The sequence below is a fragment of the Heloderma suspectum genome, chromosome 1, assembly GCF_057233095.1.
Source record: "Heloderma suspectum isolate Gila_16-S chromosome 1, 16-S_ref, whole genome shotgun sequence".
NCBI lineage: Eukaryota > Metazoa > Chordata > Lepidosauria > Squamata > Helodermatidae > Heloderma > Heloderma suspectum.
Genome location: NC_139458.1, coordinates 388,355,265 through 388,379,289, shown reverse-complemented (window position 1 = coordinate 388,379,289; position 24,025 = coordinate 388,355,265). Strand labels below are relative to the sequence as shown.

Genomic DNA, 24,025 nt, shown 5'->3' with positions numbered 1-24,025 from the left:
TATCCTTTTGGAGGGGTATTGCTGTAAACTTTGGGGTTTTCTGGAGCTTGCTGGTGCCTCCCTCCTTTGTGTGGAGGTGTGTGGTTTTGGTTATATAAGGACCAGCACTCAGAGAATGAGTTTGCTTGTAGTATATCAGAATGATTGTACTGCAGGTGGGATATTAGTGGAAGCTGAAGCCTGCCATGACTAAGGCTTTCTTCACACGGAGCTTTTATTCTGCAATTGGGATTGCTTCTTCACGGAAGTTTGCAGGCTCTTTACACGACATCATGATCATTCAAGGCGCCTCCTGCACTAAATGCCCTTTGTTCCGTTTTGAAATAGATTGCAGATAATGAGCTATCAAATTACCCCGTTGTGTTCTGCTTCAGTTTCCTCCGTGAAAAGAGGAAAAGTGGCAAGAAGAGGAGCAAGATCAATGAAAGATAAGGAAGACTCAGATACGGGGAGAAGGAGGGGAAAAGGGGAGGGGGGAAAGGAAGAGGGTAAAAAAGGGAGTGGTTGTGATCCTGCATTTGAAACAGAAGCAGAAGACCCCCTTTTAAATTTTAGGATTTTAGGCTGGTCAGAGGTCAAAGGGCATCTTCAGTCAGCAAGGACAGGTGACATCTTTCCCCCAATGCGGCAAGCAGTTGCTATTTCTGGCATCCTTGATGCAGGATTACCTTCTAGTGGCACCTCTAAGTAGGTCACGTTGAGCAGCTTGCCAGGAGAGCTCAGGGTGCCAAGAGCATCCTGAGATATGGATGAGATAGGATATACAGGATCTGGGGCCTTACGTGGAAGAGTGCCTTTTAGCATCCTTTGCTGCTGCTGAGATACGAAATAAAATTGAATGCCCTCCAACATTTGTTGGATGTAACTGGTATATGTGTTTTCCATCAAATGACACACATTACATTACAGGTCATTCCATGGTGCACTTTTGCCAGGGCTGCAACTTCATTAAATGAAAGTTACTCAATTAATTGTATGAGTTTTATAGTGAATAAATTTGCATCCATTTGTATATGGGTGAAAACTAATGGGTTGGATCCAGACTTCATCATACTTACAGTAGACTCATTGAAATCAATGGCAATTAAGTTAATGACTAATTTAAGCCTCCTTGATTTCAGTAGGTCTACTCTAAGTATGATGAAGACCGGATCCAGCCCAATATTTCTGAAGGAGGAAGTGTATTTCCTTGTTTTTAGAAAATGCACGCACATGTCAAAGCAGGCTTCATCTTAGAAGAAGCATTCCCTTCTATGAGAGAGATGTGGGGCAATGCCTCTTTTAAAATGCAGTTTTTAAAAGCATTTGTATTAATAATACATTATTTTAAAAAACATTGAGAAATCATGGAGGACGGGGGAAGTGCCAGATGACTGCAGGAGGGCTAACGTTGTCCCTATCTTCAAAAAGGGTAAAAAGGAGAAACCTGGGAACTACAGACCAGTCAGTCTGACATCAATCCCTGGGAAAATTCTGGAGCAGATCATAAAGCAATCCATCTGGAAGCACCTTGACAACAATGCCGTGATTACTCGAAGCCAACATGGATTTGTCAAAAACAAGTCCTGCCAGACAAACCTGATCTCATTTTTTGATCAAGTAACCTCCCTTGTAGACCGTGGGAATGCTGTAGACATCATATACCTCGACTTCAGCAAAGCTTTCGACAAAGTGCCCCATGATATCCTGATGAGCAAACTAGCTCGAAGTGGGCTAGATGAAACAACGATCTGGTGGATCCACAGTTGGCTACAGAATCGGACTCAAAGAGTGCTTATCAATGGGACCTTCTCCAGCTGGGGAGAGGTAACAAGTGGGGTACCGCAGGGCTCAGTCCTGGGCCCAGTGCTCTTCAACATTTTTATTAATGACTTGGAGGAGGAGGTGCAGGGAATGCTGATCAAATTTGCAGATGACACAAAATTGGGAGGGATACCTAATACTTTGGAAGACAGAAACAAAATTCAAAGTGATCTGGATAGACTGGAGCGCTGGGCAGAAAACAACAGAATGGCATTTAATAGGGACAAATGCCAAGTTCTGCACCGAGGAAAAATAAACCAAAGGCACAGTTACAAGATGGGGGATACGTGGCTCAACCACACTACGAGCGAGAAGGATCTTGGAATTGTTGTCGATCACAAGCTGAATATGAGCCAACAATGTGATGTGGCTGCAAAAAAGGCAAATGCTATTTTGGGCTGCATTCATAGAAGCATCGCTTCCAAATCCCGGGAAGTACTAGTTCCCCTCTACTCAGCACTGGTTAGGCCTCATCTGGAGTACTGTGTCCAGTTCTGGGCCCCACACTTTAAGAAGGATGCAGACCAACTGGAGAGGGTTCAGAGGAGGGCAACAAAGATGATCAGGGGACTGGAAACAAAGCCCTATGAAGAGAGACTGAAAGAACTGGGCATGTTTAGCCTTGAGAAGAGAAGACTGAGGGGAGATACGATAGCACTCTTCAAGTCCTTGAAAGGTTGTCACAGAGAAGAAGGCCAGGATCTCTTCTTGATCATCCCAGAGTGCAGGACACGGAATAATGGGCTCAAGTGACAGGAAGCCAGATTCCGGCTGAACATCAGAAAAAACTTCCTGAGTGTCAGAGCAATACGACAATGGAACCAATTACCTGGGGAGGTGGTGGGCTCTCCAACACTGGAGGCATTCTTGACGAGGCTGGACAGCCATCTGTCAGGGATACTCTGACTTGGATTCCTGCATTGAGCAGGGGGTTGGACTCGATGGCCTTGTAGGCCCCTTCCAACCCTGTTATTCTATGATTCTATGATTCTCTGATTGTCTGCCTGATTAATCACAGCACCTTTTAAATCCATGAATCTTTTAAGAATCAATTAATATAACAGAGTAGTTGATTAAAGATTGCAGCCCTGTTTCCATGAGGGATACTAGTAACATAATGTTCAAAGTGGCCACACACATCAATGTCGTGGTGTGGATATGCAGTGCGAAGCCACGCTTGGCTGCAGCTTCCTCGCATGTAAGCCTGCAGTGAAATTGAAATAGATGTGTGCCATTGCTCCAGATGTGTTGTCACTCGTACTGCGTACACCTGACTCTTGGGGGTTTGATCAGATCTCCTGAATTCTGTTGCTTTATGAGCCTGCAGCTCTGTTGCCTTGGTGGTGGAGGGTGGGGCGCGGGTGGAATGATGCTGGCAGGGCACTGTTGCTGGGGTGTGTGGGTAATGCAAACGGAGTACGATGGGTGGCTGCTGAGTTCCTCTATTTTCTCTCCCCTTCCCCCTCCTTGCGATGAAGCTGGATCAGAGTCAGAAGCCAAATCTCTGGGAATGTGGCAGGAACAGTAGCAACACCAGCACCAGCCCTACCTTTGATGCTCCCTAAAATGCAAATTCGTACAGGGCACAACTGTCCCTTTCTATACCTGCCTCTCCTAGTGAAGGCAAGTGGAATTTATATTTACAATGATTAAAGTAAGTCATGCACAGAGTTTGTACCATCGTTGATTACACAGGCCTAATAGATATGTCGTGTTCACATGACTTGTTTCTTCGATTTAACACAGTTAAACACAGTCCAGGAGGAAGCAGGAGAACTGGCTGCTCTTTAAAGATGAATAATATGGACTCTACTGCTGAACGCCAGGTGTGCCATTTTAGATTTTGGAGGGCATGCGTGTGTGCAATGGGATTTGGAGGGGGCAAGGGTCTCAGTAATATTTAAAGGCTCACCTTGAATATATCCAAGATGTGCAGTGCAACCATATGCCTATTTACTCCGAAGCAAGACCCACTGGGCCAGTTCACATGATCACAGTGGGTTGTTGAATCTGTGGCGTGTGCCAGCACGTGCCAGGCACCATTTTCCTAATTACCCATCCAGGCATGGCGTGTCGTGTCATCCGAACCCAGGCAGCATGGCTTGTTGGAAGGGATAGCAACCCTCAAATAGCCCAGGTTCAGATGACACGACAAGCCACAGCTGGGCAGGTAATTGGGCAAATGGCACCTGGCTCACGCCGCAGCTTAAACAAGCCTGCTTTTAGGGGCCTCAGGTTGAACCAGGTGAGAACGAAGGAGAAAGATCTCACTCTGGGTGGTCCACCCCCTTGGCCCCACCTCTGTCAAGCCCATCAGAGTGGTGATTGGCTCTCCCTGGGAAGGTGCTGATGTCATGGCTGAGCAGCTGCTGCTCGCCAGCCTTTCCTCCCTTCACTGCCGGTCTGCACGCCCACACAAATCACGGCTCCCCGTAAGTGGGGAACTCAGGTTTTAAGAGCATTTTCTTGGGTTGTTTTTTAGGCTTCATACTTTAAAGTATTTTTTTGTAAGTGTTAGGTTTCTAACAAGTGGCATCTGCAGCAAAATGTTGCAATGTGGAATACCGCTATTTAGGGTTTCCATGAGCCACCCATGCCCTTTTCCAGGATATTCCATTCTGTTCACCCTCCCCTTGTAAAAGCAAATGGATTTCTGCTTGTGGCATGTATCTCTAGTTAGGCCCATTTAATTATTTATTACAATAATCACTCAGTGTATTGAACCAGTGAGTTCCACAGGAATAACATCCAAACACAGGTGGGGCAATAGCCCTCACTCATCTCTGTAAATGGAACCCCTGCTGGATACCTTGAGAAGAGAAGACTGAGGGGAGATATGATAGCGCTCTTCAAGTACTTGAAAGGTTGTCACAGAGAGGAAGGCCAGGATCTCTTCTCCATCATGCCAGAGTGCAGGACACGGAATCATGGGCTCAAGTTACAGGAAGCCAGATTCCAGCTGAACATCAGGAAAAACTTCCTGACTGTTAGAGCAATACGACAATGGAACCAATTACCTAGGGAGGTGGTGGGCTCTCCCACACTGGAGGCGTTCAAGATGAGGCTGGACAGCCATCTGTCAGGAATGCTCTGACCTGGATTCCTGCATTGAGCAGGGGGTTGGACTCAATGGTCTTGTAGGCCCCTTCCAACCCTACCATTCTATGATTCTACTTTTACCACAGAGGTGGGAAAAAGACCACAGTCAGGTGCCCTTTAAATGTTCTCTCGGCCACATGGAAGCCACTTATTCATGACTGTATCCTGACATGGATGGGAGATTTTCTCAGTGACTAGACCACATAAGCAGGGCTGGAGATGGCATGTGGGAAAAAACTACTAAATAGCCCTTTTCAGTGTGGTTTGGCCACCATTGCAGTGATGTCTGTGTTACCACATTGTGAATGACAACTGTTAAGATAATTATCACTGTCTATACTTTTTGCATTTCGGTTCCCTCTAACAACACAGTTTACATCTCTCCCCCCACACCTGCCAAATTCAGGTTAACACTTCATGGATGTGATGAAGTGGACATCGTCCATGAAAGTTATGCCAGAATACATTTGTTAGTCTTTAAGGCACCACAAAAGTCTTTGTTGTTTTTGCTGCGACAAATGTACATGGCTGCTCCTCTGGAAATTGTCTCTAGAAAGCAAAGCAGAGAGAACTGTGGGACATCATTGAAAGTAGGGTAGGTGATACTCTCTAGTACAGCCTTTCCCAAGATGGTGCCCTCCAGCTGTGCTGAACTACAATCCCCCAGCCAGGCAACACATCTGGAGGGCACCAGGTTGGGAAAGGCTGCTCTAGTACATAAACCAGCCTTCTCGAACCTCGTGCCCTCCAAATGCTATGCTGGCTGGGGGTGATGGGAATTGAAGTCCAACACATATGGATGGCACCAACTTGAAATAAACAGTCTGTGAACTGTGAAGAAGTGTGGCATGCCTTCTTGAATACTCTTTTCCCTTGAGAAGAAGCTGTTGCCCTTTCCTTTTGCGTAGCTGAACAACATTGCCTCAGAAATAGAGTAAACCTCATAGTGATATTCACAGCACGCAGGAAGGATCATGGGGAGGGGGAGGGGTTTACCCTGCCACCAAGTCTTCAGCATGACCCTTCCCGTTGCTTTGCATGCAATAAATAATACCCATTTGCTCTGTGGGGTGCTGACAAAGGTTGTGGAAATGTCAACGACATTTGCAAAAGTGTTTTTGAGATTCCCTGACAAAGGCTGGATAGAAGGGCAAAGTGTGATTATATTGTTAATTGTTGAATGTAAACAAGAGGCAGCCTAAGGAATGTGGCTTTGCTACACAGCATAATTGCCAGGATGACTCATGTCATTATTTTGCGAGAATGATTCCCGCCAGCTTCGCAGAGGGAAGGCATCATACCCGGCTTTGAACAAATGGTAAAAGCAGCTCCATGGCCATAGCCCACAGTAGGAACAGTGGCAACATTTCAGCTCGTGCCATAGAAGGCTGACGGTTAAATGGATCTTGCTAGAGCCTGAAGGGCCCCTGGAGACTAGCCATCTGGTACTGCCTGGCTGGAAAGCTGAATCTGGTGTCTGGGGAAGGTGTCAATTGCATCCCCTACGATCAACTGAATTGTGTGTTCTGCTGGCTCACACCAAGACAATGGGAAATATTAATTGCACTGTTATTAGCGCATGTCATTTAAGAGCAGTCTTCGTAGAATCATAGAATAGTAGGGTTGGAAGGGGCCTACAAGGCCATCGAGTCCAACCCCCTGCTCAATGCAGGAATCTAAGTCAGAGCATCCCTGACAGATGGCTGTCCAGCCTCGTCAAGAATGCCTCCAGTGTGGGAGAGCCCACCACCTCCCTAGGTCATTGGTTCCATTGTCGTATTGCTGTAATGGTCAGGAATTTTTTCCTGATGTTCAGCCAGAATCTGGCTTCCTGTAACTTGAGCCCATTATTCCGTGTCCTGTACTCTGGGATGATCAAGAAGAGATCCTGGCCTTCCTCTCTGTGACAACCTTTCAAGGACTTGAAGAGCGCTATCCTATCTCCCCTCAGTCTTCTCTTCTCAAGGCTAAACATGCCCAGTTCTTTCAGTCTCTCTTCATAGGGCTTTGTTTCCAGTCCCCTGATCATCTTTGTTGCCCTCCTCTGAACCCTCTCCAGTTGGTCTGCATCCTTCTTAAAGTGTGGTGCCCAGAACTGGACACAGTACTCCAGATGAGGCCTAACCAGTGCTGAGTAGAGGGGAACTAGTACTTCCTGGGATTTGGAAGCGATGCTTCTATTAATGCAGCCCAAAAGAGCATTGGCCTTTTTTGCAGCCACATCACATTGTTGGCTTATATTCAGCTTGTGATCGACAACAATTCCAAGATCCTTCTCGCTTGTAGTGTTGTTGAGCCACGTATCCCCCATCTTGTGACTGTGCATTTGGTTTATTTTTCCTCGGTGCAGAACTTGGCATTTATCCCTATTAAATGTCATTCTGTTGTTTTCTGCCCAGCGCTCCAGTCTATCCAGATCACTTTGAATTTTGTTTCTGTCTTCCAAAGTATTAGCTATCCCACCCAATTTTGTGTCATCTGCAAATCTGATCAGCATTCCCTGTACCTCCTCCTCCAGGTCATTAATAAAAATGTTGAAGAGCACTGGGCCCAGGACTGAGCCCTGCGGTACCCCACTTGTTACCTCTCCCCAGTTGGAAAGGATCCCATTGATAAGCACTCTTTGAGTCTGATTCTGTAGCCAACTGTGGATCCACCGGATCGTTGTTTCATCTAGCCCACTTTGAGCTAGTTTGCTCATCAGGATATCATGGGGCACTTTGTCGAAAGCTTTGCTGAAGTCGAGGTATATGATGTCTACAGCATTCCCACGGTCTACAAGAGAGGTTACTTGATCAAAAAAGAGATCAGATTTGTCTGGCAGGACTTGTTTTTGACAAATCCATGTTGGCTTCGAGTAATCACTGCATTGTTTCCAAGGTGCTTACAGATGGATTGCTTTCTAATCTGCTCCAGAATTTTCCCAGGGATTGATGTCAGACTGCCTGGTCTCTTGTAGGGATGTCAGAGAATTCCGCAATGGATCTCGGTGAGGCCGAATGCCAGTGTATTCGGCCCCCCGAAATTCATCGTGAAACGAAGCCCCCCCCCACGAAAGGTGCGCAGGACGAATTCCCCACTGCCCCCACCCCATGAAAGGCGCGCGAAACGGAGCACTTACCTGCTCCCGTCCGCGCTGCTTTGCGAATGGCGGCCATCCTGCGGCTGCCATTCGCTTCCTCCTCTTCATAGCTGTGATAGGCTACGTAAATACTTACGTAGCTTATCACGGCTAACGCAGGGACGCCATTTGTGTCCTTGCGGAGGCCGTGATAGGCTACGTAAATACTTATGTAGCCTATCACGGCGGGGGGGGGGAACCCAACGTACGAAAATGGCGGCAGCTACCGCCATTTGCATATGCTGGGTTTCCCCCCCCCATGCCGTGATAGGCTACGTAAGTATTTACATAGCCTATCACGGCGGGGGGAGGGAACCCAGCGTACGCAAAAGGCGGTGGCTACCGCCATTTGCATACGCTGGGGGTTTTCCCCCTGCTGTGATAGGCTACGTAAATATTTACGTAGCCTATCACGGCTCAATACAGGGACACAAATGGCAGCGGCTATAACAGCCGCCATTTGCGTCCCTGCAGGGTTGCCCAGCGACCGGATGACCAGCTGCGGGCGGCTGGAGCCAGCCGGCGGCTCCACGGCTTGGCTGTGGAACGGAGCTGGCCGGGCAGGATTCCGGGGGGAGGGATGGAGCACCTCCCCCCTGTCAAGGATTCCGGGGGGAGGGACGGAGCGCCTCCCCACCACTGCGGATTGCCTGGCGCGGAGCCAGGTAGGTGTTTCGTACATCCCTAGTCTGTGGTTCCCAGGTTCCTCCTTTTTACCCTTTCTGAAGATAGGGACAACATTAGCCCTCTTCCAGTCATCTGGCACTTCCCCTGTCCTCCATGATTTCTCAAAGAGAATAGACAGCGGTTCTGAGAGTTCTTCTGCCAGTTCCTTTATTACTCTAGGGTGCAGTTCATCTGGCCCTGGAGATTTGAACTCATTCAAAGTCATTAGGTGTTCCTTGACCATATGCCTATCGATCTCAAGCTGCAATCCTGCCCCTTCAGCCTGTACTTTGCCTTTGCCAGGGGGGCCATAGATCCTCTTTTGGGAGAAGACTGAGCCAAAGTAGGAATTGAGCACCTCTGCCTTTTCTTTGTCATCTGTTATCGTTTTGCCATCCTTATTTATTAGCTGAACAACCGTTTCTTTCCTCTGCCTTTTACTATGCACGTAGCTGAAGAAAGCCTTTTTGTTGTTTTTAGCATCCCTCGCTAACCTCAGCTCGTTCTCAGCTTTAGCCTTCCTGACGCTATCCCTGCAATTCTGTGCTACCTGCCTGTACTCTTCCTTTGTTGCTTGGCCTTCTTTCCAGTTCCTATATGTGTCCTTTGTTTTTTTCAGGTCATCCCTAAGCTTTTTGTGAAGCCACATTGGCTTCTTCTGTTGTCTTCCACATTTTATTTATTTATTCATTCATTCATTCATTCATTCATTCATTTCATTTCATTTCTATACCGCCCAATTGCCGAAGCTCTCTGGGCAGTTCACAAAAATTTTCTTCTTGTTGGAATTGTTTGTAATTGTGCCTTGAGAATTTCCTTTTTTAAAAGCTCCCACCCATCTTGGACTCCTTTTCTCATTAGCGTCGCTTGCCATGGGACCTTACTGATCATTGTTCTGAGTTTATTAAAATCAGCTTTCCTAAAATCCAGGGTATGCGTTTGACTAGACTCGGCTTTTGCTTCCCTTAGAACCAAGAACTCCAGTACAACATGGTTGCTTTCCCCCAATCTTGGGGTTTAAACAACCAGGCTTTTGTGGAAGAGCTGTCAATCAGGCAGAACGTTATTGGCCATGGTGTCTGGAGATGATGGGAGCTGTAGTCCAACACATCTAGAGGGCACCAGGTTGGAGGAGGCTGCACTAGAGAGAGTGAAGGTGGTGCCAAAGCAACTATTCCTAATTGTTTCCACAAAATTCTTTGTCCCTTCTATCCGCCTCTCAATCCTTGCAAAATGGTTTGATGAGCATTTTTTTCATCATCATCATCATTATTGTCATGCACAAAGGTTGCAGAGATAACCTTAGGGATGGTGTTTTCAAACAGGGAACAGGCTTAGGAGCGGTTTTAACAGCAGCACTTACCATTGCTATAAGGTTGTTATCAGACCAGCAGAGCCACAGGGGACTCCTACACATGCAAGCCTACTAATCTAAAACCAAGCCCAAGGATTACCTTTGTTTGTTATGTTTGCATTCTGTTCGTCTTGCAAGGGCCTGAGAGTAGCATTTAGGCCTTACCCCTGTGAGGCCGAGTCGGCTGGGACTGGGAGATACTTGCCAAAGGCTAGCAAGCTTCATAATGAAGCAAGGATCTGAAACCAGGTATTGCACATCCAAGCTCAACATTCAGCGGCCTGCACCGCACTGGCTTACTGTGTTTGGGCACTGCAGTATTAGTTAAGGAGGTCAGTCCATATGTAAAAACTAGTATCAGAAATGTCTGCATTGCATTGTAGCTACACTGCTGCAAAGTTGCCACTGCTTCATTCTGATGCTGCTTTAGCTTTCAGCACACGTTCGCACAAGTCCTGAGCACGTGTTCACAGCTTGCGAGTCCTCCTGGACTTGGCAATGTCTCTGGAGGCACAGGTGGTGTTGGTACTAGGAGTGCTTTTTATCAGCTTAGGCTGATTCGCCAGCTGTGGCCCCATCTAGACTTAGCCACAGTTATACATACCCTGATTACATTCAGATTAGACCAGGCACGGGCATACTTCAGGCTCATGGGATCTGCTTTTTTATTATTTTTGTACTAGAAAGCCAGGGTCCACAGGCAGCAGCCAGGTGTAGAATGATAACTTGGGTGTGGAGCCAGATGCAATGGCTTGGATCCAATGGTGGCCTTTTACCAGCACAGTAGAAACTGCTAGTGGAAGGGATTTCCCCTCCCCCCTGCAGCCCGCTGTGTGCCCCCCAAATCTGCTCTGGATGATTGGAAGACAATCCAATTGGTGGGCATGTGGAGGGCTGCAGGGGGAAGGCGAAGATGAGGAGGTCTACTCACATGACACTGGATTTAAGCCAATATCAGGTGCAAGGCCAATCACATACACTGGGATGACCTACATATACAAAAACAAATTGAAATCGGAGTTACTACTGATTAAAGATGCTAACAACCAGATTTAGAATGAAAGCTGCTTTGTAGTTGCTAAGAAAACCTTGCTGATCTATTGGAAATCATCTACCAGTAGATCCTGATCTACCTTCTGCCCATCCCTGGTGGACTAGACTATTGCAACATGTCCTACATGAGACTGCCTCTAAAAATAGTTTGGAAGCTTTTAACAGGTTTACAATGACATAGTAAATGTATTTAGAACAATATTGGCTCCAGTCTTGAGGCAGCCTGTGGCATAGTGCCCTTTATGGGCCTCCTTCTGTGCCAGTACTCGGTCCTCCCCCACCAATCGTGCTGGGCAGCTGGTGTCTATCCTTCCAAGCAACTCCAGGCAGCTACCATTTTAAATTTTCCACAATGCTTCAGAGAGTTTATCATAGTGTCGTTCCAGCACAGGGTAGGAAATGCAAAATGGTGGTCTCTAGCCGCCAGGCAAAGGGAGCCAGGTTTCCCTGGCAATGTGCCCAAGGGTGCTAGGTGCAGATCTTGACCCTGATTTAGAGTCACAATCTGGGCATGTGCTAAAGTAGTCACATGACAGCTTTACCATGTGCTGAACTCTGCATATATCCATCCAGTTCATCATATTCCCGTCATGCCAAAGGGGCATATTAATTGGCTTTACTTTTCTTTCTTCCTCTTGGAGCGTAGTTCTCCACCATGCCCCCCTTTGAGAATTTTAACTTAGAGATGCTATCTTTGTTTATACAAATGAATAAGAAGAACGTGGCTTTTTGAATAGTATTTATGTAGCTCACTTTCCAGCCAGGTTGGCAACTCTGAACATAATTGATATTTCCTTATTCTTAACCACTGCTGTTTATTGTATTCATTAAATGCTCCCAGGGACTGAAGTTGCTTGGGTTTTTCTTTCTGACTTTAATGTTTATCTGCTTCTAAGAAAAAGGTCAGCATTCATAGTTGCAGTTCTCAGTTTTAGAAAAGTATGCAGGGTTTCTCAGCATGAGTATTTGCGCACTCTGCAGTGTACTATCATGGGGTTCCCTAGATGTGGGGCACAATATTGCTGTGTATTAGATGTGATAAACTGGGCAGCCAATCATGTTCCAGTGTGGATCTTCAGACGTTTTAATAGCTGTATAAGATGTTATACATACTGGTTTTAAACATATACAGAGGATACCACTTAAGAGATCAGGATTAAGAGAGCGAACCTGATATTGTGAATTATTTTTTTTTAGTGGGAATGCAACATGCATGGACTATTTAATTACTGTATAGAATCTTGGCATTTTGATTACCCAGACAAATATTCCAGAGTGCTTCCAGACCAACGGTGCCTAGCACTACTGATAAAAGACTGTATACAAGTATCTATCTTTCCCTCCTTAACAGATTTCCTGTAGTAAGAAAAAAGATGGAAGAAGTGGCAGGAAAACATGGGAGGGTTACAAGTGGAAGATGGGATCCCCAGGAAATTCTGTGAATGAGGGAGGGTAACTGCACAGTAAAGGCCTCATCTGGAAGCATTCCTCCTTAAAATCAGGGAAAGTGGATTACATTTTGAATGTACTTGCTTTAATTTGCCAGGTAAGGTCTCCTTATATATCACATGTTCTAAACTCTGGTCTGTTATATTAGTTACCATGATGGCTCAGCTGATGGACTGGTGTCTCTTCTTCCACTTTGAGATGGAAAAGTTTCATTTAAAAATAGCATGTGCAAAGCTGTAGCTAAGCTCCCACACTGCTTTCCTCATGTCACTGGAGGTAGATGTTATGTTAGATCTCCTTGGTGCAATTGCAAATTTAAAATGCTGTTACTTTCTCTTTGGTTGCTGTGTCTCCTGCCCTTGGCCGTCTGCTGACTCTCTGAGTCAACAAAACCCAAACAATAAGAGATCCTGCCAAGATTCCAGCTGCTACTGCCACAATCACAGCCCAGTAAGGCACTGTGACTCCACTGCTCGTTGCCCCGATTTCTGAACTCTGCTTTTCACTGTTTCTTGATGTGAAAAGAAAGGGTTGTTCCTGTGGCAGAAAGAGATGGTTTACAGAATACGTATGAGAAGATGCATTCTGCCTGCATTTACTCCCAATGACATTAGGGGAACATGCCCCTCCCCGCAAGTACAGAAACAATAAAACAGAGGTGGGAGACTTGTTTTCCCTGCTGAAGGCTGGATTCCCTTGGTCTTCCTTACTGCCACACTCTCCCCCACTTCCTGCAATCCCCCCTTCAGTTCGCATGATCAAGCAGCCCACCATGGCATGATTAGGCAGCCATTTTGAATATTCAAGCTGTGACTGTGGCTTATCATGTCGTATGAACCCCCCAAGGGTGGGTTGCTGGCATGGTTAACAAACCAGCCACAACTCTAAAACAGCCCAGTTGTTTAACCCTCACATAAGCCACCCTCGCTGGGTTCACATGACACGATAAGCCATGATGCCCGCCCACAGCAGCTTGGATATTCAAAAGGGCAGCTGGTACACGTCACAACCCAACATGGCTTAAATAAGGCATGGTGGGCTGTAGTGATCATGCAGACTCAGTCTCTTTCTCCTGGCCTTCTTGCCCAGTGGGCTACTAGTGGAGGGGCACATGCAGCTCTTGGGCCACAAATTACCCACCCCTGCAATAAAATAATATTATTCTGTTTGGTACAACAGAAAGATTCATGATCCATCTTACACTTCCTTAAGCCATAAACTTATTTATTCGCTTGAAGTCTTTGCATTTGGCCTCTGCTGAATCAGCACTGCTTTTAGCACATTTATTTTAAACCTCCAGCTGGGCGTATGCAACTCTAATAAACTTTGGTGAAATGAAGCTTCTTTTTTTTTAATGAAGAGAATGAAGAGTTTAGGGACTAAATCCAGGTTAACAGATTTTCCTAAGTCAGCCTTTCCCAAACTGGTGCCCTCCAGATGTTTTGGACTTCAACTTCAAGCAGCCCCAGCCAGCATGGCCAATGGTTGGGAATGCTGGAAGCTGTAGCTCAAAACATCTGGAGGGAACCAGGTTGGGGAAGGCAGTCCTAAATATATCTATTTTTGTCAGCATAATAGATACAGAATCTTTTAAAATCCTGACAGAGCCAAGAGCTCTGTTCTCCTCCTGTCTTACAAACTGTGGTAGAACTTCTCATTTTTCTACCCATCAAGCCTGATTTGTGTTCTGCTTACAAGCAGAATGCATACCTTCTCTCCTTAGCTAGCTCCAAGGGCCATCTGATTCCCATTTGTCCCCCTCTGTGCTTTGCTTTCCCTTCCTCTTTTTATATTTTCCTTCTTGAGAACTAGTGTCATTAGTGTCTCCATCAAGACTAGTGCAACTGTGGGCCCCAAAGAACCATGCTTCATGTGCTCTTGTCTTCTTCCTGTCTAGTTTTATTCAGGTAACCAGATGATTTTCATGCTACATAAACCCTGTAAAGGGATATTATTGTTTAAGAAGTTTAAAATTGACTGAAGAATGAAATACATCCAAAGTAAGGAGAGCTTCCTTTATTGCAGCATCTCCTCACTGCTGTCCTAAATGGAGCTACCACAATGATTCCCCTTCTCCGATGCTGCAGTCATGCCACAACTCCTTTATTTTCTCCATAGGCTTCTTTTCCTCTTCCATTATATTAGCCTTTGCCTTAAAACATATTTCTGCAGTGTTTTCCTACAGTCTACTCTTTTATCCTGACTCTATTATTTACTCCATTAAGGCAAACGTACAGCTACATATAAGTCTTCTCTGATGGGACAAACAGAACCATAGGGGGAATGGGGGAGGATATTCATTGGGAAAATGGTGTGTGTGTGTGTGTGCGTTTGTGTGTGTGTGTATGTGTTTCTGAGGGGGAGCGTTAACTCCCCCCCCCCCCGTGCCATAGTCCCAGTTCAACAGCCTCCTTCTCCCCCAGCTGCTTTTTTAAATTTTGATTTTATAGAAATGGGAGATTTGATCATGGTGTCTCATCTAGTTGACCCTGCTATTGCAAGTAACAGGTGCCGAATTTATTTATTTATTTTTATTTATTTAAAATATTTCTTGGCCGCCTTTCAGGGCAAAAGCCCTCTCAAGGAGGCTTACTGCAATAAAATACATAAATGTGTGTGTGAGAACCACAGTGAGGTTAGGGTTAAAAGCCCACCACCACCACCGCCATGATCCTTTTCTGTCTCAGTCCCCTCATGCTGGCTATTTATTTTTTAAAAAATACATGGAGGACAGGGCTCTCAGAGGCTATACCTCTGTCAAGGTAGCTATATACCGTATTCAGAGGCAGTATGTCTCTGAATACCAGTTGCTGAGGAACCACGGCGGGAGAAGGCTCTTTCCCTCATGTCCTGCTTGTGGGCTTCCCAGAGGCCTCTGGTTGACCACTGCAGGAAACAGGATACTGGACTACATAGGCCTTTGTTCTGATCCAGCAGGGCTCTCCTTATGTCCTTATTTTTATGTATGTTATGAGGTTAGGATGTTGCTGCAGACCTTTGTTACTTACTGAGGTAGGACACTTGAGTTTCAGCCTTTCATCTGTGAAGTTATTGTACGACTGCTTATGTCCAACTGGCTCCAGCTGAAAGCAAGAGGAACAAATGGTTTACCACTGAAACTTAATTCTATAATCCTCAGGTAACAGGGTGTGTCAGAACACACTATCAAATGACATGTTGCTACTCTGTATCGCAGCACTCCACAATTATACCTACTGTCTTATTGTAGGACTCTGTATACTACTATATTTATATAATTATGGTTTGGAAAATGTTAGCTCCCTTTATGGATACAGAATAATATATTTTTTTAATGGAGTAACCTCTCAAAGGTCATGAAAAGGTTAGCAATCCATCTGGAAGCACCTTGACAACAATGCCGTGATTACTCGAAGCCAACATGGATTTGTCAAAAACAAGTCCTGCCAGACAAATCTGATCTCATTTTTTGATCAAGTAACCTCCCTTGTAGACCATGGGAATGCTGTAGACATCATATACCTCGACTTCAGCAAAGCTTTTGACAAAGTGCCCCATGATATCCTGATGAGCAAACTAGCTCGAAGTGGGCTAGATGAAACAACGATCCGGTGGATCCACAGTTGGCTACAGAATCGGACTCAAAGAGTGCTTATCAATGGGACCTTCTCAAGCTGGGGAGAGGTAACAAGTTGGGTACCGCAGGGCTCAGTCCTGGGCCCAGTGCTCTTCAACATTTTTATTAATGACTTGGAGGAGGAGGTGCAGGGAATGCTGATCAAATTTGCAGATGACACAAAATTGGGAGGGATAGCTAATACTTTGGAAGACAGAAACAAAATTCAAAGTGATCTGGATAGACTGGAGTGCTGGGCAGAAAACAACAGAATGGCATTTAATAGGGACAAATGCCAAGTTCTGCACCTAGGAAAAAGAAACCAAAGGCACAGTTACAAGATGGGGGATACGTGGCTCAACCACACTACGAGCGAGAAGGATCTTGGAATTGTTGTCGATCACAAGCTGAATATGAGCCAACAATGTGATGTGGCTGCAAAAAAGGCCAATGCTCTTTTGGGCTGCATTCATAGAAGCATCGCTTCCAAATCCCAGGAAGTACTAGTTCCCCTCTACTCAGCACTGGTTAGGCCTCATCTGGAGTACTGTGTCCAGTTCTGGGCACCACACTTTAAGAAGGATGCAGACCAACTGGAGAGGGTTCAGAGGAGGGCAACAAAGATGATCAGGGGACTGGAAACAAAGCCCTATGAAGAGAGACTGAAAGAACTGGGCATGTTTAGCCTTGAGAAGAGAAGACTGAGGGGAGATATGATAGCACTCTTCAAGTCCTTGAAAGGTTGTCACAGAGAAGAAGGCCAGGATCTCTTCTTGATCATCCCAGAGTGCAGGACACGGAATAATGGGCTCAAGTTACAGGAAGCCAGATTCCGGCTGAACATCAGAAAAAACTTCCTGAGTGTCAGAGCAATACAACAATGGAACCAATTACCTGGGGAGGTGGTGGGCTCTCCCACACTGGAGGCCTTCAAGACGAGGCTGGACAGCCATTTGTCAGGGATGCTCTGACTTGGATTCCTGCATTGAGCAGGGGGTTGGACTCGATGGCCTTGTAGGCCCCTTCCAACCCTACTATTCTATGATTCTGTGAAAAGCAGGCTATGAAAAACCTGCAGGAATGAAATCCACATCTTACGTTCCAAGGCATAAAAAACAACCTATTACATAGCATCTATACCACACAAATTACATGGCAAATTAACAGGGCAAAGTAACAAATGTAGGTTGGAGGATCATAATATATGGCAGTGAACACAGTAATCTTTTCTGTGACTGGAACGGAAATGTGCATGTGGGGCCAAATGGCCTTGATAGGGATGGGAAGAAATTAGACGTGTGCAACCTGATCCTTGTTTCAATTGGATTTACTTCCAAGTAAATATGCATTTAAAACCCCTTCATGGATCACTGCCTTGTTGTGGCGAAGGGGCTTGCATAACTCAGTGAAGCCATAAGCTATGCCATGCAGGGCCACCCAAGACGGACAGGTCATGGCGGAGAGTTCTGACAAAATGTGGTCTGCTGGAGAAGGAAATGGCAACCCACTCCAGTATTGTTGCCAAGAAAACCTCATGGAACGTATCACAAGGCTAAAAGATATGACGCTGGAAGATGAGCCCCTCAGGTCGGAAGGTGTCCAATATACTACTGGAGAAGAGCAGAGGGTATTTCCAAGTAGCGCCAGAAAGAGTGAAGCGGCTGGGCCAAAGCCGAAAGGACACTCAGCTGTGGATGTGTCTGGTGGTGAAAAGAAAATGCGATGCGGTAAAGAACAATATTGCTTAGGAACCTGGAATGTAAGATCAATGAATCAAGGTAAGCTGGAGGTGGTCAAACATGAGATGGCAAGATTGAACATTGACATCTTGGGAATCAGCGAACTAAAATGGACAAGCATGGGCGAATTTAATTCAGGGGACCATTATATCTACTACTGTGGGCAAGAATCCCTTAGAAGAAATGGAATAGCACTTATAATCAACAAAAGGGTGGGAAAAGCAGTACTGGGGTACAATCTCAAAAACGATAGAATGATCTCAGTATGAATCCAAGGCAAACCATTCAACATCACAGTAATTCAAGTCTATGCCCCAACCAGTGAGGCCGAAGAATCTGAGGTTGATCAGTTCTATGAAGACCTACAACAACTTCTAGAACTAACACCAAAAAAAGATGTCCTCTTCATCATAGGGGATTGGAATGCTAAAGTAGGAAGTCAAGAACTCACCGGGATAACAGGCAAGCATGGCCTTGGTGTACAAAACGAAGCAGGACAAAGGCTAATAGAGTTTTGCCAAGAGAACACGCTGATCATAGCAAACACTCTTTTCCAACAGCACAAGAGACGACTCTACACATGGACATCACCAGATGGTCAATATTGAAATCAGATTGATTATGTCCTTTGCAGCCAAAGATGGAGAAGCTCTATACAGTCAGTAAAAACAAGACCTGGAGCTGACTGTGGCTCAGATCATGAGCTGCTTCTTGTTGCAAAATTTCACCTTAAATTGAAGAATGTAGGGAAAACCACTAAACCATTCAGGTATGACCTAAATCATATCCCTTATGAATATAAAGTGGAGGTGAGGAATAGATTTAAGGGATTAGACCTGATAGACAGAGTGCCTGAGGAACTCTGGACAGAGGTCCGTAACATTGTTCAGGAGGCAGCAACTCAATCCATCCCAAATAAAAAGAAATGCAAGAAAGCAAAGTGGTTGTCTGATGAGCCTGTACAAGTAGCTGAGGAAAGAAGGGAAGGGAAAAGGGAGAAAGGGGAAGATTTATCCACCCGAATGCAGAGTTCCAGAGAATAGCAAGGAGAGACAAGAAGGCCTTTTTAAATGAACAAGGCAAAGAAATCGAAGAAAACAACAGAATGGGAAAGACTAGAGATCTCTTCAAGAAAATCAGAGATCTCAAGGGAACGTTTTGTGCAAAGACGGGCATGATAAAGGACAAAGAAGGCAGAGACCTAACAGAAGCAGATGAGATTAAGAAGAGGTGGAAAGAATACACAGAAGAACTATACAGGAAAGATCTTAATGTCCCTGATAGCCATGATAGTGCGGTCACTGAAATTGAGCCGGACATCCTAGAGAGTGAAGTCAAGTGGGCCTTAGGAAGCATTACTAACAACAAAGCTAGCGGAGATGAGAGTATTCCAGCTGAGCTATTTACAATCCTAAAAGATGATGCTGTTAAAGTGCTGCACTCAATATGCCAACAAATGTGGAACACTCAACAGTGGCCACAAGACTGGAAAAGGTCACTTTACATTCCAATTCCAAAAAAGGGCAACGCCAAAGAGTGTTCAAACTACTGTACAATTGCGCTCATTTCACATGCCAGCAAGGTTATGCTCAAAAACCTACAAGCTAGGCTTCAGCAGTATGCGAACCGAGAACTACCGGAAGTACAAGCTGGGTTTCGAAGAGGCAGAGGAACTAGAGATCAAATCGCCAACATTCGCTGCATCATGGAGAAAGCAAGAGAATTCCAGAAAAACGTCTATTTCTGCTTCATTGACTACGCTAAAGCCTTTGATTGTGTGGATCACAACAAACTGTGGCAAATTCTGAAAGAGATGGGAGTACCAGACCACCTTACCTGTCTCCTGAGAAACCTGTATGAGGGTCAAGAAGCAACAGTAAGAACCAGACATGGAACAACCGATTGGTTCAAAATTGGGAAAGGAGTACGACAAGGCTGTATATTGTCGCCCTGCTTATTTAATTTATATGCAGAGTACATCATGAGAAACACCGGGTTGGATGAATCACAGGTCGGAATTAAGATTGCCGGGAGAATTATCAACAACCTCAGATACACACATGATACCACCCTAATGGCAGAAAGCGAAGAGGATCTCAAGAGCCTCTTGTTGAGGGTGAAAGAGGAGAGTGGTTTGAAACTCAACTTTAAAAAAACGAAGATCATGGCATCTGGCCCCATCACTTCCTGGCATATGGAAGGGGAAGAAATGGAAGCAGTGACAGATTTTATTTCCTTGGGCTCCAAGATCACCACAGACGGTGACTGTAGCCATGAAATTAAAAGACGCTTGCTCCTTGGGAGGAAAGCTATGGCAAACCTAGACAGCATAGTAAGAAGCAGAGACATCACCTTGCCGACAAAGGTCCGTCTAATCAAAGCTATGGTTTTCCCAGTAGTAATGTATGGCTGTGAGAGTTGGACTATAAGGAAGGCTGAGCGCCGAAGAATTGATGCTTTCGAACTGTGGTGCTGGAGAAGACTCTTACGAGTCCCCTGGACTGCAAGGAGGTCAAATCAGTCAATCCTAAAGGAAATCAACCCGGAGTGCTCATTGGAAGGACAGATCCTGAAGCTGAAGCTCAAATATTTTGGCCACCTAATGCGAAGAGAAAACTCTCTAGAAAAGACCCTGATGCTGGGAAAGACTGAAGGCAAAAGGAGAAGGGGACGGCAGAGGATGAGATGGCTAGATAGCATCACTGATGCAATGAATATGGACTTGAGCACGCTCCGGGAGCGAGTGCAGGACAGGAAGGCCTGGCGTGCTATGGTCCATGGGGTCACGAAGAGTCGGACACGACTGAACGACTGAACAACAACAACTAACTTCCCAGAGCTTGCCAGAAATACAGGAATGCGCTGGCTACTATCCAGACAGTGATTCAGCATTACGCTTGGCCTGTGTGCAAGCTATGAGGTTTGGAGGACAGCCCCTTCTCCAAAGCAGGGGTGCAATGTAACGGAGGAATTAAAGTAACCACACCAGCTCGCCATACTGCCAGTTTTGTCAGTCCTTATTAGGATGCAATTCTAGCTGCCTTAGTGGAACCCCTGAAAGAGAGCAACCAGGGTTCTGCCAAGAGTACTCCAGGCATGTGGGGAACATATGTAGCAAGAACCATAGTCAAGTTGCCCACTCTGGATTTAGCTTTCATTCCCCTCCCCCCCTCCAATTTGGAGACACTTTGCTTAACTGCTTCTGCCTCTTAAAGAGAGAACAATGCTGGCACACTTCTATTAGGGCCAGGGCTGGCATCAAGGGTAGGCATGGTTGCGCTCCTGCCCAGGGTTAGTACTAGCTTCTCCTCATAGTGCTAACAAGAGTCCCTGGACTTGCTCCTCCTCTTCACTGTTGCAACCTGCTCGTTCATCTGGCTCTCTTTCTGGTCCAGGCAGAAGCGAAGGTGAAAAGGAGGAGCAACAGATGCCACTGCCTTCCTGCATGCTGGCTTTCTGCCTGTCAAGCAAGCATGTGGTAGCAATAATGAGCAGAAGGAGCAACAGGACGTGGTGACAATGGCACTGAGAAGGTAACTCACTGAGAGAGGGTGCCCACTGAGGATTTCTTGCCCAAGGGCCCTCAAACTCTTGGAGCTGGCACTGATTACGGCCCAATGGGCTGGGCCTTAGCTTGGATGGGGCTGTGATACTATGAGAAGCTCCACAGCAGGGTGATGCTTTGCCCCTCCTTCTCCATGTCTCCCCTCTCAAACCTTGTGTGATGCAGAGGGAAGCCCATATTTTAGTTTGTTAGGCACAAGACAGAGATCAGTTTAGAACAGGGAATTTGCCCCACTTCAACCAAACAAGTATCCCTGCCTCTTATTTGGACAACCTCATGTACTTAATTTGGATTTTACCTGGTCAAGGGGGTTCTGTTATTATTCTTGTTAATTTTAATTTGTCATTGCTTTTAGTATATATATGAAGTTATATATATATATATGTGTGTGTGTGTGTGTGTGTGTATATGAAGTTTCATTTAGATTTTTTTAAATTGAAGAGTGGGGTATTACATATCTAAATAAAGAAATAAACAAGCATAGTATGTAAGGGCTGTTACAGAATTCTACATCGTGGTATGGGTCACAAGTACCAAAAAAGGTGCTTCCTGCAATTGCCCTGCCTCAAACACAGAATTTTACAAGGGTTCTGAGCAATCTCGTCTTCTGTTTCTCACCCTCCAGTGTTTTCTGACTGCTTAAAAAATATGTTACATTGGAAAAGGCAGAATAGATGCATAATGCCTTTTGAATGGTAACACTAGGAGCCCTCTGTCAGGAAGCACCCAAGATGCTTGTTTTTTGTCATCTCTCGATTTCAAATGTTTGCCAGTCTTCATGTTTTGCATCATCATGCCTTGCTTATGAGAAACAAGTTGTGACAGTATCCCTATTTTATCATTATAGAGCTGAGGTCTAAGTCAATTGACGTGCACATTTTCTTAGCCTTGTCTTCCTCACACTCAGCTTAGCCTGTCATTCCCATCGTAGAGATGTTACAGACCATAAGTTGAGGCACAGCCGCTAGTCCAAGACTACTCAATGATTTCCTCAGTGAGCAGGGATTTAAGCTCCAGAGGTCAGTAGAAGAGGTCCCAGGTTCAATTCCTAGCTGACTCAGTATAAAGCGGTTTCTTAATCCTGATTTCCCTGGATCACCCAGTTCTCATCTTTATTTTGACTATTACCAAACAACGCAGGCTGGCATGCACCCTGTGTTTCTGGCTCAGAGGACTTCTGTATGCACAAACGTCCCAAGAGGGATGACGTGGTATGTTGACAGAGAACAGAACAGCTTGAAAAAATCCTGGGAAGGCCAGAAAAGTGGCTGGCTAGCAAGGGCAGCTGAGAATGCGCTGATTTGGCACACTCTCTCTGCAGCTTTTGCTCGCAGGGTGATGGCAAGAATTCCACTAGGGACTCCAACACTGCCTTACCCAGAGAAACCTCAGGAGAGAGGGCAGGAAATAAAGTAAAACTCTCTCTGTTCTCATTCCTTTATTCCAGCAAGAAGAAATTCCCCACTTGTCTAGGTGAGTGCTGTTTGAATCACTCCAATACGAAAGATAAAAACAAGAACTCCAAAAGAGAGAGAGAGACAGACAGACAGAGATCAGCACAACTTTTCTGACCCAAGAACAGAATGGCATGAGCTTGCTAGCTGTTTGCAAGGCAATTCTCAACCTGGGAAATACGACTATGGCTTTGTTATTCTCAGATTTGATTGGAAAATACACTCAGTTTCTGGTAGCATGACTAAAAAGCAAATAAAAGAACCCTGATTATGTTTACAGGCTGATCATGACTTCTTGCATTTTAAAAATCTTTGTTTTGTCTTCCCTTCCCCCTAGCCCTTAAGCCATGAACCGTTCTGCAAAATGTTGACATACCAAATTATTCCCAGGGCTGGCCTGTGGGCCTGTGCCCCGAATTCTTAAGTACTTAGCAACACCTTTGTTCACCACCAACATATTTTGGTTGCAGTCCTAAACACTCTTACTGTGCAGTGAGTCTCACTGAATTCAGTGGGACTTATATCTGAGTAGACATGTATAAGATTGTGCTGTTATTTGTTTATTACAATATGGCTTGCTGCTTTTCAATTGTAAATGAAGGCAGCTTACAAAGTATATTTAAAAAAAAAACCTTTATGGGTGAACATAACCCATCAAATGATCACTTCCAAAGGTTTCATAGTCACAGTCTCCTAATAACTACATAAGGCAAAATGTCATTGCCTACCCTGTTCAAAGGCCTGCTGGAAAAGAGATGGCTTCTGAAAACCATTGGTGGTTGGATTTAAAGTATTTCCCTTGAGATGGGCCCACAATGCAGGAAGCCTAAGTCTGTGCTCTGGTTGTCCTAATAGGATGACAGCAACTGTAACAGAGCATCCTCACCAGATCTCGGGGGGCAGAAGGGCTCCAATGAGGGAAGCATTCCCTAAGACCTAGGTCAGCAACTAGATGCCCATAGGATGTCTATGTGTCCTCTTTTACAGAGAACAGTCCTCTATTTTGAAGGTGTCCTCTGTTTTGAAGGGCTGCCCATTCAAAGTCTGGTTTAAAGATAAAGAACTGTCAGAAGGAAGAGCTGGGCCTTGAAGTTGCCCATCAATAGCAGACTGAGCAAGGCACACAG

At 45.4% G+C, this 24,025-nt stretch overlaps 1 protein-coding gene across 7 annotated transcripts in view; it reads right to left on the bottom strand.

Moving 5' to 3' along the window:
• Positions 1-11,825: 11,825 nt before the first annotated feature.
• The window catches only part of PLB1 (phospholipase B1), a 171,572-nt gene continuing 159,372 nt past the window's right edge, over positions 11,826-24,025 (bottom strand). For all 7 annotated transcript variants that reach the window (XM_084828588.1, XM_084828589.1, XM_084828586.1 and 4 more), the window contains 2 exons: positions 15,554-15,628; positions 11,826-13,082 (listed from right to left, as the gene is read on the bottom strand). In XM_084828588.1, the coding sequence (XP_084684714.1) occupies positions 12,861-13,082; positions 15,554-15,628 (297 nt within the window). In that variant the 3' untranslated portion in view covers positions 11,826-12,860. The remainder of the gene's footprint in view (positions 13,083-15,553; positions 15,629-24,025) is intronic.